The 22,333-nt window shown below is 37.5% G+C and overlaps 1 protein-coding gene and 1 long non-coding RNA gene across 5 annotated transcripts in view; one reads left to right on the forward strand and one right to left on the reverse strand.

Moving 5' to 3' along the window:
- Positions 1-852: 852 nt before the first annotated feature.
- The window catches only part of LOC103100030 (uncharacterized), a 72,123-nt gene continuing 50,642 nt past the window's right edge, over positions 853-22,333 (reverse strand). Inside the window, exon 4 of the long non-coding RNA XR_001629379.2 lies at positions 853-2,281. This is a non-coding gene — a long non-coding RNA (uncharacterized LOC103100030). The remainder of the gene's footprint in view (positions 2,282-22,333) is intronic.
- LOC100020151 (piwi-like protein 1) overlaps positions 7,926-22,333 on the forward strand; it is a 46,111-nt gene continuing 31,703 nt past the window's right edge. The window contains exons 1-4 of one of the 4 annotated variants that reach the window (XM_007489627.3): positions 8,526-8,779; positions 9,041-9,294; positions 10,119-10,217; positions 10,915-11,023. In XM_007489627.3, coding sequence (XP_007489689.1) covers positions 10,140-10,217; positions 10,915-11,023 — 187 coding nt within the window. In that variant the 5' untranslated portion in view covers positions 8,526-8,779; positions 9,041-9,294; positions 10,119-10,139. Of the gene's footprint in view, positions 8,183-8,525; positions 8,780-9,040; positions 9,295-9,997; positions 10,218-10,914; positions 11,024-22,333 lie in introns of those variants that run through there. The other 3 variants (XM_007489626.3, XM_056821919.1, XM_001366561.4) reach the window with 3 other exon arrangements.

Below are 22,333 nucleotides of genomic sequence, written 5' to 3' on the forward strand. Positions count from 1 at the left end.
TTCTGAATGAAACATATGTATATTTTTGTATACAGCCATTGGGGAAATTTTCTTTGCTTCACTATGAATAATGATTATAAGAAATTTATTTCTTCTTTTATTTTCCTTTGTGGGAGGGAGAGAAAATAGACAAATAGACAAAAAGAGAGACAAGCTATTTTTTTAAAGTAGAGAAGTGGCAAGTATTATAGATGTGAAAGGTTGTGTGCCTTGTCAGAAGAGGTAGCTGTATTATTAGCTTTACTTAACTTGAACTTTGCAATGTATAATTAGAAAAATTTGGACTCCATCTCCCAAAATTCCTTTCTTGCCCCTAAATTCCCTTTCCCTTTCTGTTTACATGAATTCTTATGTTATTGTATATAAGTTTTTGTAACTCCTTCCTTGCTCTCTTTTTTTCCATGTGCGAGGCTTGGTGAGCTCTCTCTGTTTCTTGAGTCTTTTATTTTCCTTTTTTGCTTCAAGGTATTATAAATAAATCTTATTAAACATAATACTTGGAGTATTTTGGATATTAATTTAAAAATCTAGTTACAGAGAGACATTTCATAACAGGACAGTAATTTGTAAATGTAGGTAACATAAAAGCAAAATATATGAATAAAACTGAAAGTGCTCCCCACTCCAAAAAAAAGGGTTAGACTGAATCTGTTTCTCAGGGACCTTCCGTTATAATTAGGTAGAAGTAGGAAGAGGCCCTAGAAAACAGATAGTTCCAATTGTAATAGAGTCATAGAGCTGGAAACAAGACTAGATGTCTTATTCAACTCCCCCCCATAATAAAGATGAGAAAATGGAGGATGAAGATACTTATATGATTTCTCAAGGTCATACATGTCAGTAGGCATCAGAGGTAGGATTTGAACCTAGGTCGTCTTACTGCCAGAGCCAAAGCTCTTTCTTTCCCTTATATCATTTCCCTCCTGATCAATTCAAATTTATTAAGCTCCTATTAGGAGCCTGGAACTGTATTTAGTGGTGGGTGGTCCTCTTAGCCCTCACTCTGTTGAGTAATTATTACAAGATGAATCCCAGGGAAGAGAAAGGGGTTTTAAAATTTTTTAAGAGGCATTTAAAATGTTAAATTCAGAACCTTCATAATAATCCTCATTTTCTATTTTTTTTTATGGTGATTGACAAGTTCACTATGGCTGTGTATTCAGGTTTATAAGGAAATAATGAATCTAGGACATTTTGAGATTTTGATTGAAAGGCATTTAAAGTATTAGCCAGTTAGAAATAGGATCTCCATGAGGGCAATAAATATTAGGAAGTTGGGGAAAAAAAATCAGTGTTTCTTCTTTATATTTTACTAGTAAATTTTGAGATATTTGTAATATAAATAATTTTGCTTACACCAGTTTTAATAACCATCAAATGGAAATAAAATCAGGTAAGGCCAAATAACTCATGCAGATGTCAAAGAGACATCTGAACATGAGCTATTAACAGTTTTTTTTTTATTTACAACAGTTGTTTCTGATTGAGATCCCAAACTATTAGTAATAGGAATAAGTATCTCCAACTAAATCAGATCTTGCCTTCATGTAAATCTATTTTAAAATCGGAGGAAAAAAAGATCAAGACACAAAGTGGACTGTGCCTACCACTCCTTTGTAAATTCAAGGATGTTCTTCAGTCTAGGAAAGTCTTCAGTATACATTTATTTCTTGTTTTCTTGCTCCATCTGTTGGCAATATCCTAGAATATCTTTTTCATCTCGAATACTCTCTAAAAGAGAACTGGGGCTTACAAACAAAAAAAGGATACTCCTTCTTGCTAAGAAACAAAACCATCCCCCTCTGCAAAGTCCCTGGATATTTAGACAAGGGTTACATAATGCACTGAAAGAACTGAATCAGAGTTAAGAGCTCAAAGAAACTTTAGAAAGTCAAATCCCTTCATTTTACTTTTAATTAGAGTATAACAGGATATAGTCTTATCTCCTATTCTTCCAATGCATTCTACTTGCATTATCTGGAACTCTGAAATTCTTCTCTCAGGTCACAGCTCCTATCCTCCTTGCTTTCCTTCCTTTTCACTCTTAGTTAAATCTGCCCTCCAAATGGCTCTCAGATTGGGAAGGAGAAAAATTAGCCTCTGGGGGTGCTCCCAATCAGACAAGGAGCTTTGACTAGGTAGCCAGAAGACAAACACTCTTCTTACAACAGAAAAAGCCTACAGTCTCTCTTAAGTCTTGGGGGTCCGAGGTAGACTCAGTACCTTTTTCTTCTTCCATAGCAGTCTCCTTTGTAAAAGACCAGTTCTTGCAGTTTCATTGCTGGAAAAGAAAACATGAGAAATCTATAACCAAATTCTCAAATATGAACTCATTGACTCTTTGGGTGTTTGCTCCTGTGCACTATTGACTTGGAAATAACACAGAACTACCAAAGGAGTCAGAAAAACCACCCATTAATCAAGAGTAGGGATAGGTTCATACTCCAGCCCCCACACAGAGCCCAGCACCAACTACCACACAGGGCCTGCACCCAGGGGACTCTGGGAACCTTATCCCTGGGAGAAGGCACCACACTAAATGCCAGCCCCAATGCCTGCTCCTCCCAGGGAGAAAACACTGCTACTGAAGAGAAACGGAACTTGGGGGGGGTTTCATACCCTCAGGAGAATTTGCTTTGGCAAGCCTGCAGAGACAAACTACAAACAGGTTGCAAACCTCTTTGCAGCCAGCCTCAGGGGTATCACCTAGGGGTCAGCTGTATCACATCAAAGGCAAGGGTCAAACTCTGGAGCTGGGCTCCTGAGAGGAAACTTAACACAATAAGGGAAGCCTCCAAAACAAATAAAAGGCACTACACATTAGCTGTGTCCACAAATCCCACCTATGCTAAGGGTTCCCAAACAGCTCTAAAGTCCATAGTTCAACCCCAAAACAGGGGTGCTTGACACTGAGGCTTCTCAAAGGGCAGAGGTAAACTGAGTCATCCAAATTTCTCATCGACAGCACATACAAGCCTAAATTATGCTGTCAGCTATAGTAGACACTCACTAATTTGGACTGATTGAATGTTTATGATACTAAAATTATTTCATATTTGTGCTTAGAACAATAATGATGAATAACCTTGTTATCCAGCTTTTAATATCTTATCACATTTCTATTAAAATCTGCTTGTGGCAACAAGACATATTAAGCCACACTTCCTGGGAAAATACAGATGGCCTGGCAGGCTTATCTAGGTTTGTAAACCTGGCAATGAAACCAGTCACTCTTTGTGGAAAGAAAGAAACCAAAAGAAAATACCAGATAATACTAAATAAAAAGTCTAATTGAGTATTCTAGTATAAAATCAAAACAATATTTTTTTTAAATGCTTGCTCAGGCACACATTATATCACTATTGCAAGATTTAGATGATCTGAGGACTAAGATAAAAAATTGTAGTGTCAAAATAATTTTAAATTAAATTCAAAATTCTCAAAATTCAAAATTATGTTCCAAAATTAAGCTCAAACTTCTCTCTTTCCCCTTTTAGAAAATGAGATACTGGAGATCTAAAAACAACATTTTTTATTTCACTTTAACTTTTTTTAAATTTTATTTTAAATTTTATTTTTTTATTTAATGACTATAGTGGTTTTAGTTTAAAAACAGATTGGACATTTCACTCACAATAACTATTATTTTAAAATTTTATTTAAGATCCTTTAAATTTATTTTAAGTAAATGTCACATACGAGTGGTTAGATACTTTTTAAGATACTGAGATCATAGGTTATTCTTTTCTGATAATTAAATTAACCAAAATAAAATTCACTAAATAAATTTATATCTAGGTTTCACAAAATACTGTAACATTTTCCAATTATTATTTTTCTTTCTAAAGATATTTTACCAATTACATGTAATAATTTCCACATAAGTTTTCTGAAGTTATAAGATGCAAATTGTCTCTCTATCTCTAATCCCTCCCTTCCTGGAGAGGGTAATTAATTTGATCTGGGTTATACATGAATTATCAAGCAAAATATATTTACATTTTGTTCATTGTTGTATGAGAAAACTCATATGAAACCAAAATCCCAGAATAACCCCCCCCCCCAAAAAAAACCTAAAGCAATTCCAACTCCAACAATTTTTTCTCTGTAGGTAGATTCTTTGTCATAAGTCCTTCAGAATTTTCCTGGATCATTGTATTGCTGAGAGTAGCTAAGTCTTTCACAGTTGATCATTCTACAATATTGCTGTAACTGTGTATCATGTTGTCCTGGTTCTGTTTATTTCACTCAGCATCATTTTATGTAGTTCATTCTAGCCCTTTCTGAAATCATCCTGTTCATCATTTCTTTTAGCACAGTAGTATTCCATTACTAGTGTAAATCACAATTTGTTCAGCCATTCTCCAATTAATAGACATTCCCCCGCTTTCTAATTCTTTGTCACTACAAAAAAAGGCTGCTATAAATATTTTTGTACAGGTAGATCCTTCCTCCCCTCCTTTTTTTTTTTTTATCTCATTAGGATACAGGCCTAGTAGTGGCATTCCTGGATCAAAGGGAATGCACAATTTTATAGCTCTTTGGGTATAGTTCCAAATGGTTCTCCAGTATGATTGGATCAGCATTCAACTCCACCAATTAGTGTCCCAATTTTGTCACATCCTCTCTCAAAATATTTATCACTTTCCTTTACTGTTATATTGGCCAATATGACAGGTATTAGGTGGTATCTCAGCATTGTTTTAATTTGCATTTCTCTAAACAACAGTGATTTAGAATATTTTTTCATATGATATATTGACAGTTTTGATTTCTTAATCTGAAAACTGTGTGTCTGTAAATTTTGATCATTTGTGGATTGGGGAATAGATTTTAGTATTATAAATTTGATTTCAATCTCTATATATTTGAGAAATAAGTCCTTGACCAAGGAAATTTGTTATAAAAATTTCCCCCAGGTTTGTTGTTTCCTTTCTAATCTTGGTTACATTGGCTTTGCTTATAGAAAACCTTTTAATTTTAATATATTCAAAATTATTCATTTTACATTTTGTAATGTTCTCTAACTCTTGTTTGGTCATGCATTTGCACCTCCTCCATAGATCTGATAGATAAACTATTCTATGTTCCCATAATTTACTTATGGTATCACTATTTATTTTTAAATCATATGCCCATTTTGACCTTATCTTGGTATAGGGTGTGAGATATTGATCTATATGTAATTTTTGCCATGTTGTTTTCCAGTTTTTCTAGCAGTTTTTTCCAAATAGTGAATTCTTATCCCAATAGCTGAGATCTTTATCAAACACTAAATTGCTAAGTAAGGAAGGTCATTTATACTTAATATATTCCATTGATCTACCATTCTATTTCTTAGCCAGATTCAAGATTCTTTTGATGATTACTGCTTTATAATAAAATTTGAGATCTGATATTGTCAGGGTATCTGCCTTTACATTTTCCTCAATAATTCCCTTGGCATTTTTTATCTTTTATTCTTCTAGATGAATTTTATTTTTATTTTTTCTAGTTTTATAAAATAATTTTTGATAGTTTGATTAGTATGGCACCAAAAAAGTAAATTAATTTAGGCAGGATTATTATTTATTATATTAGCTTAGCCTACCCAAGAGAAATTAACGTTTTCCTATTTGTTTAGACATAGCTTTATTTGTATGTATGAAGTGTTTTGTTTTGTAATTGTATTCATAGTATTCTTCCCCTCCCCCTCCCATGTGCCTCTTTATGTTGTATAGATTATCTTATTTTTCTTATTCCTTCAAGTTTCTCTTAGAGTTTAAGGAGGAAATAGATAGTAAAACTATACTAGTGGTGACCTGAACCTGACTCTATTAGATCTACTATATCAAACCAAAAAATAAATAAGAAAAAGATGTGAATTTAATATAAGAAAAATTAGAGTTACTAGATATGTGGAGAAAAATAAATAGGGACAAAAAGGAATGCACCTTATTTTCAGCAGCATTCAGTACATTCACAAAGACATAAAAACATGGCAAATAAATGCAAAAAAAGCAGAAATAATAAAAAATGCAACCTTTTCAGAACATAATGCAATAAAAATAATAATTAGCAAGGGTACATGGAGATGCAAACCAAAAATTAATTGGAAATTAAATAATATGATTCTCCAAAATCGGTTAAAGAACAAATCATAGAAACAATTAATAATTTCATTGAAGAGAGTAACAATGATGAGATATCCTATCAAAATCTATGGGATGCAGTCATAGCAGTACTTAGGGGAAATTTATATCCTTGAGTTCATATATTAACAAATTAGGGAGGGCAGAGGTCAATGAATTGGGCATGCAAATTAAAAAAAAAAACTAGAAAGAACAAATTAAAAAATCACCAGATAAAAACTAAATTAGAAATCCTAAAAATTAAAGGAGAAATTAATAAAAATGAAAAGTGAAGAACTATTGAATGAATAAATAAGACTAGAAGGTGGTACTTTGAAAAAACAAATAAAATAAAGTATTGATTAATCTAATAAAAAAATCTGTAAATGAACTCCCTAGTTAAGTAAAAAAAATCAAAATACAAGTAAACCAAATTATTGTATTCCCCTCAAAATAAGCAAATATGATCAATTAGTTGATCAAAAGATCAATTAGTTATAATAAAAACAAGTCTATTTTCACTTGGGATCAGCACTAGCCACAATCAAAAATGGCTGGGAGAGGACTAGATACAATGGCCAAAGGCTAGATACCTGGGAGTAGCATAGACACAAAAGGAGAAACTAAGAAAACAAAAAGGGTATTTCAGACTTGATATTTGCTAATTCTATCTAAAGTGTTCCAAGGGTGCTTGAGGGTTTATGGTTCAGTGTGGGATGGGTTTCTGGAAAACCGGCCGGTCAATTTGGGGTTTCACAGAACCAGTTTGTCAGTAGTCATAGATAGTGAATGAATAGTTCTTTTTGGAAACATTTTCTATACCATCCTATGAATTATCAAGGTCCATTCAGTGCATTTGCTGCGCTCAGCCTCTAAACTTGCAAATTCAAATACTAAAGAAGCCCTACTAAGGGGCAAGCCCTGTGCTGGGCATTGTAAAAGCTACCAAGAAGAATAAGGCTACCTTCAGAGAGTTTACTGACCCGGAGGAGAGGAATAGGCAAACTGGTGGAGAATTGGTTGCATAGTATGTCTTTAGCAGGGGTAGATATTTCATAGGATCATAGGATTTAGGGCTGGAGGGAGCCTTAGAAACTATTTTATCCAATTCCCTCACTTCACGAATGAGGGACTGAGATTTAGCAATATAACAATTGATCACATTGATACAGTTTTTCAAGATGGGGATGGAACAAGTGGTGGCTGGATTCACAGACCTCACAGGATGGGAAGACATGAATGTATTGCAATCTGCAATGATGAAAGAAATGTCCAAGCTGTTGAGAGAACGACTTCCAGTTAAATTTAGTTTACAGGTATGACAGGAGTTATTATCTCCATTTTACAGAATTAGGAATAAAGGCTGAGAAATGGTTGTTAGGTTTTGAAACCAGATTTTGAATAAAAGCATTATTCCCTCCTCTCAATACTGCCGCCCACACATAGTAGCTATTTGGACTTCCTCTCATCTAAATACAAGTAGCCTAACAAAAGATCAAAGGGATGTATCGCACCCAAGATCCAGAGGCAGAAATCAAACTCTGCGCCTCTGGCTTCCACACTTTCGGATTTTCCCACTACAGCTCGGGGTGTCTCTAGGGAGTTTGGGTTCAGACCCCAAAGTGCAATTGTGATCAATTCCTCAGTTGCACGTGTTCCCTGGGTAATGGTCCGCCGGGTAAGGCACCGGGAGCCTAGCCCACAGACCCCCTGCAGAGGCAGACGCCAGCTGGCTCAAGAAGAAAGCCTCCCGTGACCCGGGAAATCGAGTTCTTCCTGCCCCTCCCCACCACGTGCCCTGTGAGAGACTGACGCCCCCCGGCGTTCCGGGGGTGGGGGAAATAGTAAGCTTTTCCTGTGGCACCAGAGCTCGTTTAGTACTGGTCAGACGCTGCCCTCGCTTCTTAGAGAGACGTGCGAAGTGCCCGGTCTCTGCACCACAGGAGGCTTTAAAATCCAGCCTGGCCATGGACAGCCTTGACTCCCTGGGGATTTCACGCCTTGGGGGGATCCGATCACACCAATCCCACCACTGGCAAGGGTCGACCACCACCTTCCCACACCGAGATGAGGTGAGCTCCCCCGCGTCCCACAGATGGCCACACAGTCCAGCTCTGCCCAGACCGCCATGCGGCCCCAGGTCACTTTATTCCCGAGCTTGGCCCGCGCTCCATCTCGCCTCGAGAAGCTGCTCGCGGCCCTTGCCCACATTCTTGGGCAGCCAATGGGGCCGGAGTGTCCGCAGGATTGGTGGGCGGGGCTGGACAATGGCCTCGGGCTTTCGCCACGTGCTTTTGGGGTCACTGGCCTTCATTAAACTTGAGTGTCTGACCCCTCCGCCCAGAAAAGGAGATCCATGTCCTCCCCTCCGCTGTCTTCCCAGTAGGTTGTCCTGGAGCCTCAGGACTAGCTTACTGGGTAGGGGTTTCTAGGGAGACTTTACCAAGACAAGACTGGGGAACTAGCCTATTGAGTCCTGGGGTGCGGGAGGCTTGAAAGTGTGACTGCGGAGGGATCGCGTTGACCGCAAGTTAGCGGCTATAAACTATAACCGTTGGGGCTCGGGGGGAGTCGTCCGTTGTTGCTCCAGCACCGGGTGGGTGTTGGGGGTCAGGTGGAGTCCAAGGTGGAAGGCGATTAAGGAGTGTTGGGGAGAAGGACTTCTGCTGGTGAGAATATTTTTCCACCTATGGTAATGCCCCAGTAAAGGGGCTACTAGGAGGGGGAGGTCTCCAGGGATCTGGGTCCCCCCACTGTCCTGTAGTAGAGCCATTTGAGAAGGTCTCGAGAAAGGGCTGGTCTCTGGCTAGAGAAGCTCTGAGTCCCAATTGCGAGGCAAGTTAGGGATGGACGCCTCTAAGCTGCCATGGGAAGAGAAGGGCTGTCTAACCGAAACGGAGTTCTCCTTTATTGCTATTGATCTTTCTAAGCCCAGCAAAGGAAGAATTGGCTTTCCCAAAGATCTGGAGTTGGTTTCCTTGCCGTCTGGATGCGGGTCTCCACGTATCTCTAGAGGAGGTGCTAAAGAAAGGTTCTCATTAGCGCAGCTGACTTCTTGGTAGCAGGGATTAGGAATGATGTTCTTTCCCCACCTGGCTAAACGGATAAGGTGTTGGTTATCGATGTTCCTCACTTCTTTTACCCCAGACCTGCAAAGCTCTCCTTGGCTTGAGTACGTTGCACTGTAAGTTTTTAAAATGCTCCGTTATTTTGTTTTCTAACGGTTTTATAAGATTTGCCCGGTAAGGCAATTTTATTAAGTGTAATACCATTTACATTAATGACAGAATTTCTTCTAAATTGGAAATGATTGTAACCGATATAGAAATCGCTTTTTCAAGACCATATGCCACCTTTTTTCCCCCAGAATACACATGGATTTGTGGGAACTAGCCCCCCCCCCCCCCATCCTTCAAACTTTTATCACATGAAGCATAATGTAATACTTTAGGTTAAAAAAAAAAGATATCTGAAATGGCAGCATTGAAATCTTCCCTTTCTACTTAATAAACTGACTTTCAGGACAAAGCAACCCCAAATCCCCACATCACCTGGAGTTCAAACCTTAGGTTAAAAGTAAACCTTTGTACATATAACCCTAGACTAGTCAATTTCGTAACACTGGCGGAGTAAACTCAAAACCACAGCTTTCCTTCAACTAGATAACTTTGAAAACAGTACATCAATGGAGGAATAGTTGAAAAACAATGGGAAAGTATGTGTTAATATTGAAATGTTATTTTAAGTAAGAAATGTTAATACATTGAAATCAATGACAAGGGCAGATTTCTGTTTGAAATACTAAAGAATTAAAATTGATCTGTTATGGGTAAAGAATTATGTTGTAACTTTAAACCTAATTTAAAAAACATTTTCCATTCTTTTAGGGTCAGTTTTCCAATGTACATTTTCATGCTTGGGTATTCATAGGAAAAACTGAGGACCTAAGTCAAGGTCAAGGAAAAGTCAAATTGATTATTGTACTTAGAGCATATTTGCGCATTTCAGACTTACACATTTTCAGAAAAAATGAGTGGACGAGCACGGGCCAGAGCAAGAGGAAGGGCTCGAGGTCAGGAGACATCACAACTTGTGGGACCTGTTGCAGTAAGTGTGTTCTTGTTCTTTGGGGAAGATGCTTACCTCTTTATTAAAAGCATAGCCAGGTTAATCTAATATTGATCAAGGAATTAGTAGTTTGCTGTTGAAAATAGTTGAGAACTTTGCTATGAGGGAGTCTTATGTTGAGGTACTAGTTTTTAAATTGTCGTAGTTATAGCTTATTCTGTCTTATTTAATATTGAGGACTGAAGCAATGGAAGCAGCCCTGAACTTGGAATCAAAAGATATCACCTCTGGCACTGGCTTTGGGACCCATTTGTAAAATTAAAAAGGCAATTCCCTTCTGTTGTACTTAACCGGTCAAAATGTAGGGAAGAGTGAGAATGTATGTAAACAAAGCACTGAGAATATGCCATCTATCCACAAAGACTATGCCCACTAGGACCCCCCCCCCCATTCCTTTGCCTTAAATTAATTTGTCATGAAAGCCAATAGTAGTTTTTAAAAGTTTGTTTTTTAACTTTGGGCCATATTTGCATGTTTAGCTGAAGGGATGGATTAATATTTAATAAACAATATTTATTTTAAAATAATAATATTTATATTATTAAATATTTAGAAAATAAAAATTTGCAATGAAATAAAACAGCATATAAATAAATTGCATACTACTGTTCTCTACTTGCATGTGTAAGTAATGCTTTTAATTGCTCTACTTTCCCCCTTACAAACAAAATTTCAGAGTCAGCAACCTGGATATTTAAAGCCAAGACCTCAACAGCCAACATCTGAAGGTGAACTTGTTGGACGTGGACGACAGAGAGGAGCACTAGGAGCAACAAAATCTCAAGGTGAAAGGGTTGTAGAAGGGACCAGGTTATTTCTTTTTATTGTTAAAATTATATGCTGATAACAGATATAAGTAAAAACTCTAGGTCAGAAATCTCTACCTATTATATTTGTATCAAATTCGTTTAAACATATTTGGTTGAGAAAGTTGTTTAAATTTCAAGTGATGGGAAGGTAGCCAAATGCAGGTAGCCAAATGCAGGGTCTCTTCTGATATCTGGTTAAGGATTTACTGTTAATCTACAAGCACTTATTAAGTACCTACTGTGTTTCAGATAACTGTGCTAAATGCTGGGGATATAAAGACAAAAATGAAACAGATCTGCCTTCAAGAAGTTTACATTTTATCAAGGGAAATAACATGTTCTTTTATGACTAAATATATGGTATTTTTCTGAAAGGGGAACTAGCAGCTGGAGGGATTAGGAAAAGCTTCAGAGCAGGAGTGGCCTATGTACTGAGCATTGAAGGGAGTTAGGGATTCAGTGAATGGAGGTGAGCAGGAAGTGTATTCCTGGGATAGCAGAAAGTTTGTGCTCTCTTGGAGAAGGGATATAAAATGATGTAGAAAGGGTTAGTTTTACTAAACTGAGGGCTCCTGAAATGAAACAGAATTTAATGAATATGGAAGGTTCATTAAACTGGAGCCAGTTCATAGACTGGATCCAGATGATGAAGGGCCTTAAATTCCAAATAGGAATGAAAGAGTGTATGTGTAGATTTTTCACATATATGTATATGCATTTCCCATCCCCTTAGAAGCAATAAGAAGCCCCTTGAACAATTTTGAACAGGAGTGACATGATCAGACTCCTGCTTCAGGAATGTTTCTTTGTCAGGACTGTGGAGGATGGATTGGAGAAGGGTACAAAAAGAGAGGCTAATTTGGGAGCTGTTATAGAAGTCTAGGTGAGATGTGATGAGAGCCTTAAGTAGGATGGTTGTAGTATGGAGAGAAGAAAACAGTTTGTCAGATTTTTATATCCCTTTGCCACAAAATTGGAAGTTTTTTTTTTTTAATTTTCAAGTGGATGAGTTGGAGGAAATGGAAGAGTTGAAGATGACTAATATTTTGAACTTGGGTGACTCAATGGATGGTGGCATCCTCAATAGAAAGAGGGAAGTTAAGACATGTTGAACTAGAGGTGTCTAAGGGACATGAAATATGCATTGTGGTATTGGAGCTCCTGGGAAAGATTGACTGGATATATATTTTTAAGAGGCATTTGAATAGAGATAATGGAAGCTTTGGGAATTTATGAGAACACCAAGTAGGAGAGTGTGTAAAGAGAATAGATATAAGACCCGGAGTGAGTGTTAGAAGTTTAGTCATCGATAGAGGGAAGGACATGGATAGTGATCCACAGAGAAGAGTCGAATATGACTAACCAGAGAGGTAAAAGAACCAAGAGAGCAATGCCATGAAAATCCATAAACAATAAACTATTTAGGAGGAGAGGGTAGTCACAAGCATAAAATAATGTAGAGCAATAAGAAGGGTCAGGTCTGAGAGAATTCTTGGTTGAGACAAGGAAGTAGAAGCAGCACTACTCTAGGAGTTTGGCTATGAAAGGTAAGAAAGATCTAGGATAATAGCTTAGAGAGATAGTAAGGTCAAGTAGAGATTTTTTTTCAGAATGAGGGGTTGGGATGGATCTAAGAATGGTTGTAGGCACCAGGGGAAGAACCAGTTAATAGGAAAAGATTAGAAAATTAGTTCAGGGCAGGATGGAGATGATTTTCAGTCAGTCAATAAAGATTTACAAAGTGCCTATTGTTTGTCAGACATTGATTGTGTGCCAAATGCTAGGACACAAAGTCGAAAAATAGTACTGATTCCCAAGGAGCTAACAGTCTAGCTGAGGGGGGAGGGGCAGACAACATGTAAAATACTAAGTACAAAACAAGCTATAAACAGGATAATCGGCAAAGGGAAAGCATTAGACTTAAAGGGGATCAGAAAAGACTTCTATAGAAGGTGGAATTTTAGCTAGGACTTGAAGGAAGTCAGAGGTGGAGATGAGTAGGGAAAGAGTTACAGGCAAAAGGGACAGCCAATAAAAATGCCTAGAAGATGGAATATCTTGTGAGGAATAGCCAGGAGATTGAAAAGTACATGGGGGAAGGGAGGAAGTAGAAAGTGTCAAAAGGGGATTGGGGGAGCCAGACATTTAAAGGTCTTTACCAAATAGGGAATTATATATTTGATTCTGGGAGTGATAAGGAAGATGACTTGATTAGATAAATGGAGGGTGTACTAGAATGGGGAGACTTAAGGCAGACTGACCCATCAGCAGGCCCTTATAATAGTTTAGTTGTGAAATAATAAGGGTGACCAGAGTAGTGGCAATGTCAGAGAGAAGGGGCACAAATGAAAGATCTTACAAAGGTAAAATTGCTATGCTTTAGCAACAGATGGAACATAAGTGAGGTGAGAGAGTGAGGAGTCAAAGATAACACTCGATTGAGAGACTGGGAGGATGGTAGAACCCATCTATAGTCATAGAGGGGAGACTTTAGGGAGAAAGAATGAGTTTAGTTTGGAAATGTGATTATGGGACATCCATTAGGCAGTTTAAGGTATAAGACTGGACGTTGGTAGAGAGGTTTAGGGCTGGATGAGTAGACTTGAGAATTGATCGTGGGAGAGATGGTCAGGTAGGAATGAGATTACCAATAGAAGCTTTAATCTTAAACGTCATACGTGTAAGTTGCTCAGAAATGAGCAAGGGAGAAGAGAATGGTAGGTTATGTCAAGGGGTTTCTGAGATGCAGAGTGGAAAAAAGAATCTAATGGGAGTTGGCATCTTATTTGCTAAATAAAATATGAGAATAGGATTCTCTACTGATCAAGGAGAGATGAGGGGATGGTGTGAAATGCTTGAGGAAAGAACACCTTTCACAATCAGTGGTCTCCATCTTTCAAAGCTTTGGGAAATAAATTGTCTCTTTTTAACAAATAGGCATATTTAGATACTTGGGTTTAAATACTAACTTATTTTTAGTATAATATTCTTTTAACCATTAGAGGATCCAAGTTATGAGAAAACTTAGAGGGCTTTATATGTGGCTCTCTTCTCTTTCAAAACCACAATCCTAGAAAAAAGCCTTCCTTAGCTCTTTTTTCTTTAATTTCCTTATCTCTCTTCTGTCCTTTTGGTCCTACTTCTCACTTCATCATTACACTGAAACTTCTCTACAAGTTTGCCAATGATCTCAGTTGTTAAATCTTTTGATGGACTATTCTTATCAAAGCCTTAATCACTTTGCAGATTCCTCTGGAACAGGGATTCTTAATTACTTTTCATCTTAAACCTTTTTTCTTTCTTGATCCCTTTATCTTTTTCTACCCATTGAGATTTGGCCTCCCTCCTGGTGACAGATTTTTTTGGCCATCTTTTCCAGGACTGGTTGAACTTTAATACACATCCCTACCTCATTAGTATTAGAATAGGATTTGGGACTCTTCTTGCTCTCCATTGTCACCTCCAGGATATTCCCTTTCCCAATGAGTTCGGTGCCTGGATCCCTTTCTTCATACTAGGAAATTTCAGCATACATATTGATAGATCATCAAACACCTCAATTTACTCATTTCTCATGGCCTCTACCCCACCCAAGCCAGACACCTAAAGTTGTCATAACTTTGAACTTGTCATCACCCACAAATATACCATGTCCATAGTCATGAACTGGGATTCCCTTATCTAATCATAATCTATTAATGTTCCACCTCTTCCTCAGTCTTCCAACTCCAAACTGTTTTCTTCATCCACCATGTCCTTCAGTTCCTTGACCCTAGTTCTTTCCCATCATTATTATACTGGTTACATTCCTTCCCCTTTTTGCCCCTTAATAAAGTAGTTTAACTCTTCACTGTCCCCTTGAGTTCTTTACCCCCTTATTGTATAGCCAGTTTTGCCTCTACAAGCTTCAGCCTATACATGTGCTACTAAATGAAGCTGGAAAATAATGTAAAACCATATTAACTGGGACAATTAGAAATATATGATACATAATCTCAGCTGGGCTATCCTCATCACAATGACTTTTCCAAACTTTCCTCCCTCATCTAACTTCCCCATGCTTCCCTCATCCTCTTAACTGAAAACCTTGTTACTATTTCATTTTTTGAAAAATGGTTTATTCAGAGAGCTCCCTCTTTTCCTCATTTCACATCACCCAGATGATTTCCCACCCACCAGTCTTCTCTACAGATTGCCCCTTCTTTTATCTCTATACTTAGTTTCAGTCTCTCCTTGCTTATTAGCTATTTACCTTTTTGCTACAAACATGCCCATGTCTCCCAGAACCTCAAACCCTCTACTTGATCTGTCCATCTCTACTAACTATCATCCTTCTTTCTTTAGTAGTTATTTTTTTGAGATGGATGGCTATTTCCATTCATCTTTCTCTTTTCTCAACTCTATAATATGGCTTCTGACTTCATCATTCAACTAAAATGACTCTCCAAAGTTACCAGTGTTCTCTTAATTGCCAAATTAAATGACCTTTTCTTGATTCTTACTCTTCTTAACCTCTCTGTAACCTTTTAACGCTGTCAATCACATTCTTTTACTTGATAGTCTCTTCTCTCTAGGTTTTATGACATTCCTCTCTCTAGATTGCCCTAAAAAATTAACTACTTCTTTAGGTCATGCCTGCTAACCTTGGATATTCATCATAAGGCTCTGTCCTGGGCACTTTCATTTCCTCTGTTACTTCACTTGGTCCTCTCATCAGCACCCATGGATTATTATCTCTGTACTGAAGAATTTCAATTTTATTTATCTTTCTGTAATCTCTTCCCTGCCCTCCAGTTTGGCATCTCTACCTACTTAATTAATGTCTTGTAGACATCTTAAGTTCAACATTTCCCAAATTGTACTGTCTTCTCAAACTCTCTCTCTCCTCTTTCTAACTTGCCTTTTACTTTAGAGGGTATTGTCAGCTTCTTATTCACACAGAAACTTGGGTGTCATTATTATCTGCTTACTTTTTTCTTATTCTCCATGGTTATTCTGTTGCCAGTTTCTGTCATTTTTGCCTTCCTAACATCTTTCAGACACTGTTGCCACCCTAGTGTGGACTTTCATCATGTTTTCCCCTCCCAAGGCACAGTTGTGGGCCTTATTCTATATACCCTTTGAATGATTTCATTGACTCCCATGAGTTTTATTAATTATACAGGAGATTTTTTTATATCTATGTATATGTCTCATAGATGTAAATCTCCAGCCTTAATAGCTCATGTGTGCTTCAGTCCCATATTACTAGCTTCTTGTTGGACAAATACTAGACATGACCTGTTCATTAAGCCATATTGACTTTGTAATCACTGCTTACTTTTCTAGATAACTGCTAAACATTCATTTTAATGCTCTGTTATAAAATTTTTTCAGTTTTAGAAATATTCACTCACCTAGAATTTTCAATTTCTATTCTATCTTTTTTTTTTGATAATCAGGATGGCATTTGCCCTTCTCAGACCTGTGTCACCCTTCCTGTCTTCCATGATTTTTCAGAGATCATTGATAATAGCTAAGTAATTACAATTGCCAGTTTTCTCAGTATCTTAAAATGTAATTCAAAGCTTCTGATTTAAATTCTGGGGAACTAGCTAGCTGGCTTTCTATTTTCCTATTTACTCAATTCTCTATTCATTTTGTTGTTTTCATAAGAGTGTACTTTAGAGTAGAAAAACTTAGCTTAGATAGCAAAAAATTATTTATGAGGCACATTAAGGAAAATCAATGTTAAAGAATGCCCCTAAACTAAATATTGTTCACTTGGATTTTAGTTGTCTACTTTTGGTCTCTGGGAAGGTAGTATTTCCAGTGCCTTATTTTTACTTGACAAGAAGTCCTACTGGGTTAGCCATCCTCAGTTTGGGCATCATAAAATGTTCACTAAAATCTTTTTGGTTTTAGTTAGAAGTAGCCTTCTTAGGAGCAAAACCCATATCTGGAATGTAAATTAGTTGTGTAATTAAGATGACATGTTGTCTTTTTTAAACACTTACCTTCTGTATTGGAATCAATACTGTGTATTGGTTCCAAGGCAGAAGAGTGGTAAAGGCGAGGTAATGGGTGTAAAGTGACTTGCCCAGGGTCACACAGCTAGGAAGTGTCTGGGGCCAGATGTGAACCTAGGAATTCCCGTCTCTAGGCTTGGCTCTCAATCCACTGAACTGCCCAGCTGCCTCCTATGATGACATGTCTTAAATTTGAATCACTGTGGTATAATGGAAGCAGCATTAATTCAGGAGGAAGAGGTTCTAGTTTAAAATCCTACCTGTAACAGTTATTTAACTGATTTTAAGTCATTATACCTCTGGACCATAGTTTCCTTATCACTAAATGAGATGGTTGAGCAATCTCCTCTGATGCTTCTTCTAGCCATAGATATTTCTATGACTTATAAGCCTTCTTCCTTATTTACAAGAAGAGAGTGTTAGACTTAACTCTATATGTTAGACATGGCATGCCAGGTCAAAATCCCATGATCTTACTTAGAATTCTCACTAATTTTGGATTGGCCATTGACTCTCAGAGCTCTAAGGGACTTCAGAGATGAATGAGTTCAGTCTGTTTATAGGGGAGTAAATAGACCCACAGAGGGGCAGTGGTTTGCCCCACCATGGTGTGGCAATTTATCATTTAATATAGCAGGTTTTAGGTTAGATGGGTCAGGCTAATGCCTACTTTCCATCTGCCTTCAGACATGCTCAAGCATTTAAAAATCTTTAACCTAAATGCTCCTATATAAGGTCAAAAGACTACTATTTATTAAACCCAATTACTTTTTTCTCCAAGTTGTCTTCTAATCAGTTTCGACACGATTGAATAAATCCCTCCCAAGTTGTATTCTCTCTTTTCTGTTTTTCTTTCTTAAGTCTCTTTTTAATTTTTGTTTACATTTATCAATGTGTCTATCCTCCTAGAAAATGATCCTTTAAATCATCAGCAAAACTAACATACATCATAAAAGTCTGACACTTTTCAGTGTTCCATATATATTGTTCCCTACTTAAAAAGAAAGGGATTGTTTTTTTATATCTCCTCTTTGGTCATAATTGCCATTCTCAAGAAGCTTACAGTCTAATTGGAAAAACCATGCAAACAATTATGTTAAAATAAATTATAAACAGGATAAATTTGAAAATAATTTCCAGAGAGGGGGCATTAGAATTAAGGAGTTTGGGGAAAAGTTTCCTGTAGAAAATAGGATTTTAATAAGCACTTGAAGTCAGGAGGCAGAAATTTCAGAAATATAGGATAGCCAGTGAAAATGCCCATATTAGGGACATGGGAGGGGATTGTGTAAGGAACAGCAAGAAGGTTAGTATTGTAAGGGGGAAAGGGAGTTAATTTTTAAAGGGTTGGACTTGATTATTTAAGAGTTTGGCCACCAGGGATTTAATTACTAAATCTCAAATGAATTATAAAGTCAGAATGGATCTTATGGTAGTTTATTTTACAATAAAGGGAAGATTTTAAGAGAGAAAGAGAGGGAAAAGAGAGAGATCCTTTTGAGCTAGGCAGGAGTTCAGAGGTCCCTGCCAAGGGAAATGAGTCTCAAGATGGTGGGCCTTTCCAGAGGCTGGTGCCTCCAGAAAGGCCAAGGGAAAGGGAGTCATCCTTTTCACTTAACATGTGTCAGTGCAGTCCAGCAGATCCTTCTGCCCCTCTTCACCAGCCTCAACTCAAAAGTATGAGGAATTGAATTCTCACAGGAAGTTCCACTCCAAGACTCCCATCTCCACTTCAAAATATGAAGAACTCTTCTCTCTCAAAGGAAGTGTGATAGCCTCTTTTAAAGACATTTTCTCTTGTGTTACTTCCTGTGCCTTCCCCTAATTCCACATCTACCAATCATAATTGACACTCTGTTCCAGGACTACCCAGAAGTCAGTCCATTCTGATTCTTTACTCATGTTAATTTTTATAGTTTGACTGAAGGGATTTAATTTATAAATCCCAAAAATGAGAGAGAGAGAGAGAGAGAGAGAGAGAGAGAGAGAGAGAGAGAGAGAGAGAGAGAGAGAGAGAGAGAGAGAGAGAGAGAGAATGAGAGAATGAGAATGAATGAACTGAAACGAGTATCAAGATGATGGGCCTTTCCCTGAAACTCAGGCCTCCAGAAAGGGCAAGGACGGAAGTCAGCCTTACACTCACCACATCAATTCAATCAGCAGATTCTTTTATTAGCCTCAACTCCCAAGTGACTCCCTTCAAGTCTGTCCTCTGTCTCTGTTTCCACTTCTAAAGACCCTTTCCCCTTGTGTCACTTCCCCTACATTTTTAGTTATACCAATCACAGCAGATACTCCACTCCAGGACTGCCCACTCTTTCACATGTGTGTCACAGACCTCCCACTCAATGTATGAAATGGGTATTCACACCTTTTTTGTGGCTAAAATCCAAAATGGGTAGATCTCCATTCTCAACTTTAAGGACTGTGTTTACACTTTGGGGATTAAAATCTAAAAATGGACAAGAGTTACAATTTGATCTTCACAATCAGGGAAGAGCTAATTGCCTTCATTGTTAGAATCGGGGGAAAGCCAAATCCAATCTTCACAGTATTAATATTTTACATAGTGTGTGGGGTAGTTGTGGAAGGTGTAAGAAGAATGGAAAGGTAGGGGGTGAGAGAGGCCAAAAGGAGGATTTAATATTTGGTCATGGAGGTGATACCAAGCCATTGAAGTTTGAGAAGAGTCATGACATGGTTACACCTGTACTTTATTAGGAAGAAAGCATTGCCAGCTGAGTAGAAGATGGACTAGAGTTGTGAGGGTAGCAGGAAGGGCAATTAGTAAACTATTTGTGTTAGTCCAGGCATGAGTGATAAAGAGCTGCATTAGAGGTGACAGTGTCAGGAGAGAAGGCAAATGCAAAAGAGGTTATAAAGATAAAATTGTCAGGCCTTGGCAATAGTGTGGGCATTAGGGGAATGAGAGAGTTTTAAGTCTGGGTGACGAGGAAAATGGTGGTTCTTCTAAAAATAAATGACATGCTAAGTTAAAGATGTCTAGTTTGAGATCCTGAAAGTCATCACTGAAGTTAGGACTGGATAAGTACATTTGTAGAAATGGTAACTGAATCCATGGAAGTTAATAAGATTTCCAAACCAAATACTATATGGGGAGAAGAGGGTCCCAGAGGGAATCTTTTGGGATATCATGAAGATCAAGCAATATGCTGAAGAAGACAGGATTGATGGGATCACATTGTGAAAACAGAAGGATCACTTGTTAACATAGTCTTTGCAAGGTCACCAATTCATGTGAGACAGGATGGAAATAGTGGAAGGCCATTTGGTTGATGTGGGAAGAGGAAAAGTTCTCTGTGAACAGTCTGAGGCAAGGCTCTTAAAGTGGTTTGGAAGAGGTGATGTGATAAGTGGGATAATGAGTTAATCAAGGAAGTATTAAAACATTGTTTTGCAGGACTGAAAGCTGTTCATATAAATTACATTTTTAGTGGATCCAGTCAGCTTAGAATTCCCAGTTTTATTCAGTTGCCTGTGTGTAGGAGCAGTATAGATGGTAGGGAGTGATCCCAGGCTAAGGCAAGATCAGGAATATGAAAAGGAAAGGGGTCCAGGGATTTAAGAGAAGACATTGTAGAGTTGAACTAAATTTTCCACGTACATGCTTATCTGATCACAATCTATTATCATTATACCCTTCCTGCCTTGCAACAACAAACCTTTTTTCTTTGTCCTCTGTAATCTCAAATTCCTTGACCTCCCTCAGTCCCCCCCCCCCCACCCATTAACTCCTATGTTGGCTACAATCTCCTTTCTTTCCCATCTTTTCCTTTTTCCTATCTCTCTAGCACCATCCACTAACTTATGCCTTACTTCATTATGGATATAATTATAATCAAGAAAAACAAATTCAACACATAGGCCATCTGAAAATCTGTTTGTCTGACCTCTCTGAAAGAAATGCTTCATTAATCTTTTGAAGTTTTGATTGGCTACTGTAGTCATAAAAATCTCTCACATCCTTTGAGGTGGTTTTCTTTTACTTTCTTTATGCAAATAATTCTTTTAATTTTGCTCATTTACATTATCAGTTTGTGCAGATCTTCAAATTTTTTGCTTTACAATAACAGATTCTTACAATATATTAATATTTACATTCCCTAATTTGTTCAAATATTTCCTACCTTTGACATTTTAAAAAAATTCATTACAATTATGAGTGTTGATTTAAATATTTTTGTATAGTTGTATAAATTGTCTCTCTTTAGAGGTATATGCATAGTAGTAATATTATAGGCCAAAGTATTAGTACAGTTTGGTGGCTTTGGGTATTGTTTTGAATTTCTTTTCCATTCAGAGTGGTTGGACCAATTCAGAGTAGTCCAGTTGTACATCCTCCCTTACCAGCCAACAGTGGCCATTTTCTTCTTTTTGTCACCTGTGTATATATGATGGATGTGTGGTGTGGAACCACAGGATTATTATAATATACATCTCTATTATAGATTTAAAGCACTTTTTCATATATTCGTTCATAGGTAGTTTTTGGATTTTTAAAAAGCAAGCTATTTGTTTCTTTTATCCACTTTAACTTATTGAAGAATAGCACTTGTTCTTGTCTATGTGTGTATATGTAGTAAAACATGGCCTTGCTAGGCCCATTTAATTCCCTCCCCCCATGTTTTCCCTTGATATTCTTAACCTTTCATTATTCCAGATGAATTTTGTTATTTATAAAATAACATCTCTTTCATTTAGTTGTAATAAATCTTTTAAGTATTATCATTATTATAGTGGCATGGCCCCGACTATAAACAATATACATTTATCCAAGTCATGATTTCATTCTATAATGCTCTGTGGTTGGCATTGGTAGGTAAAATCTCAGATATTTGGGGCATCTGCTTCACTAGCTCTGTTTTTCTTCTGAATCTTCAGTATGGTTGTTTCCCAGGAGCCTATCTCATTTCCTTCAGAAGACTTTTATTTAGATTACTCCCAAATCCTGAACACTGACCCATGGAAGTCCTAACAGTACCTCATATAAAACATTTTATTCTCCAACTTCTCTTCCCTCAAACAAAATAAAACCCTGGGTTTCTTCCTAACTGAACTTTTTCTGAGTGATAAGAAATGGGATTATATAGCTAGGAAGTATCTGAGGTCAAATTTGAACCCAGGTCCTCCTGACTCTAGGCCTGGTGCTGTATCCACAGTGTTACCTATTTGCCCATATAATCACTTAAAAAAAACCACCAAAACCCCCTTACCTTCTGTCCTAAAGTCGATACTGTTTTGGTTATAAGGCGGAAGA

This window comes from Monodelphis domestica, chromosome 3 (genome assembly GCF_027887165.1).
Source record: "Monodelphis domestica isolate mMonDom1 chromosome 3, mMonDom1.pri, whole genome shotgun sequence".
Taxonomy (NCBI): Eukaryota; Metazoa; Chordata; class Mammalia; order Didelphimorphia; family Didelphidae; genus Monodelphis; species Monodelphis domestica.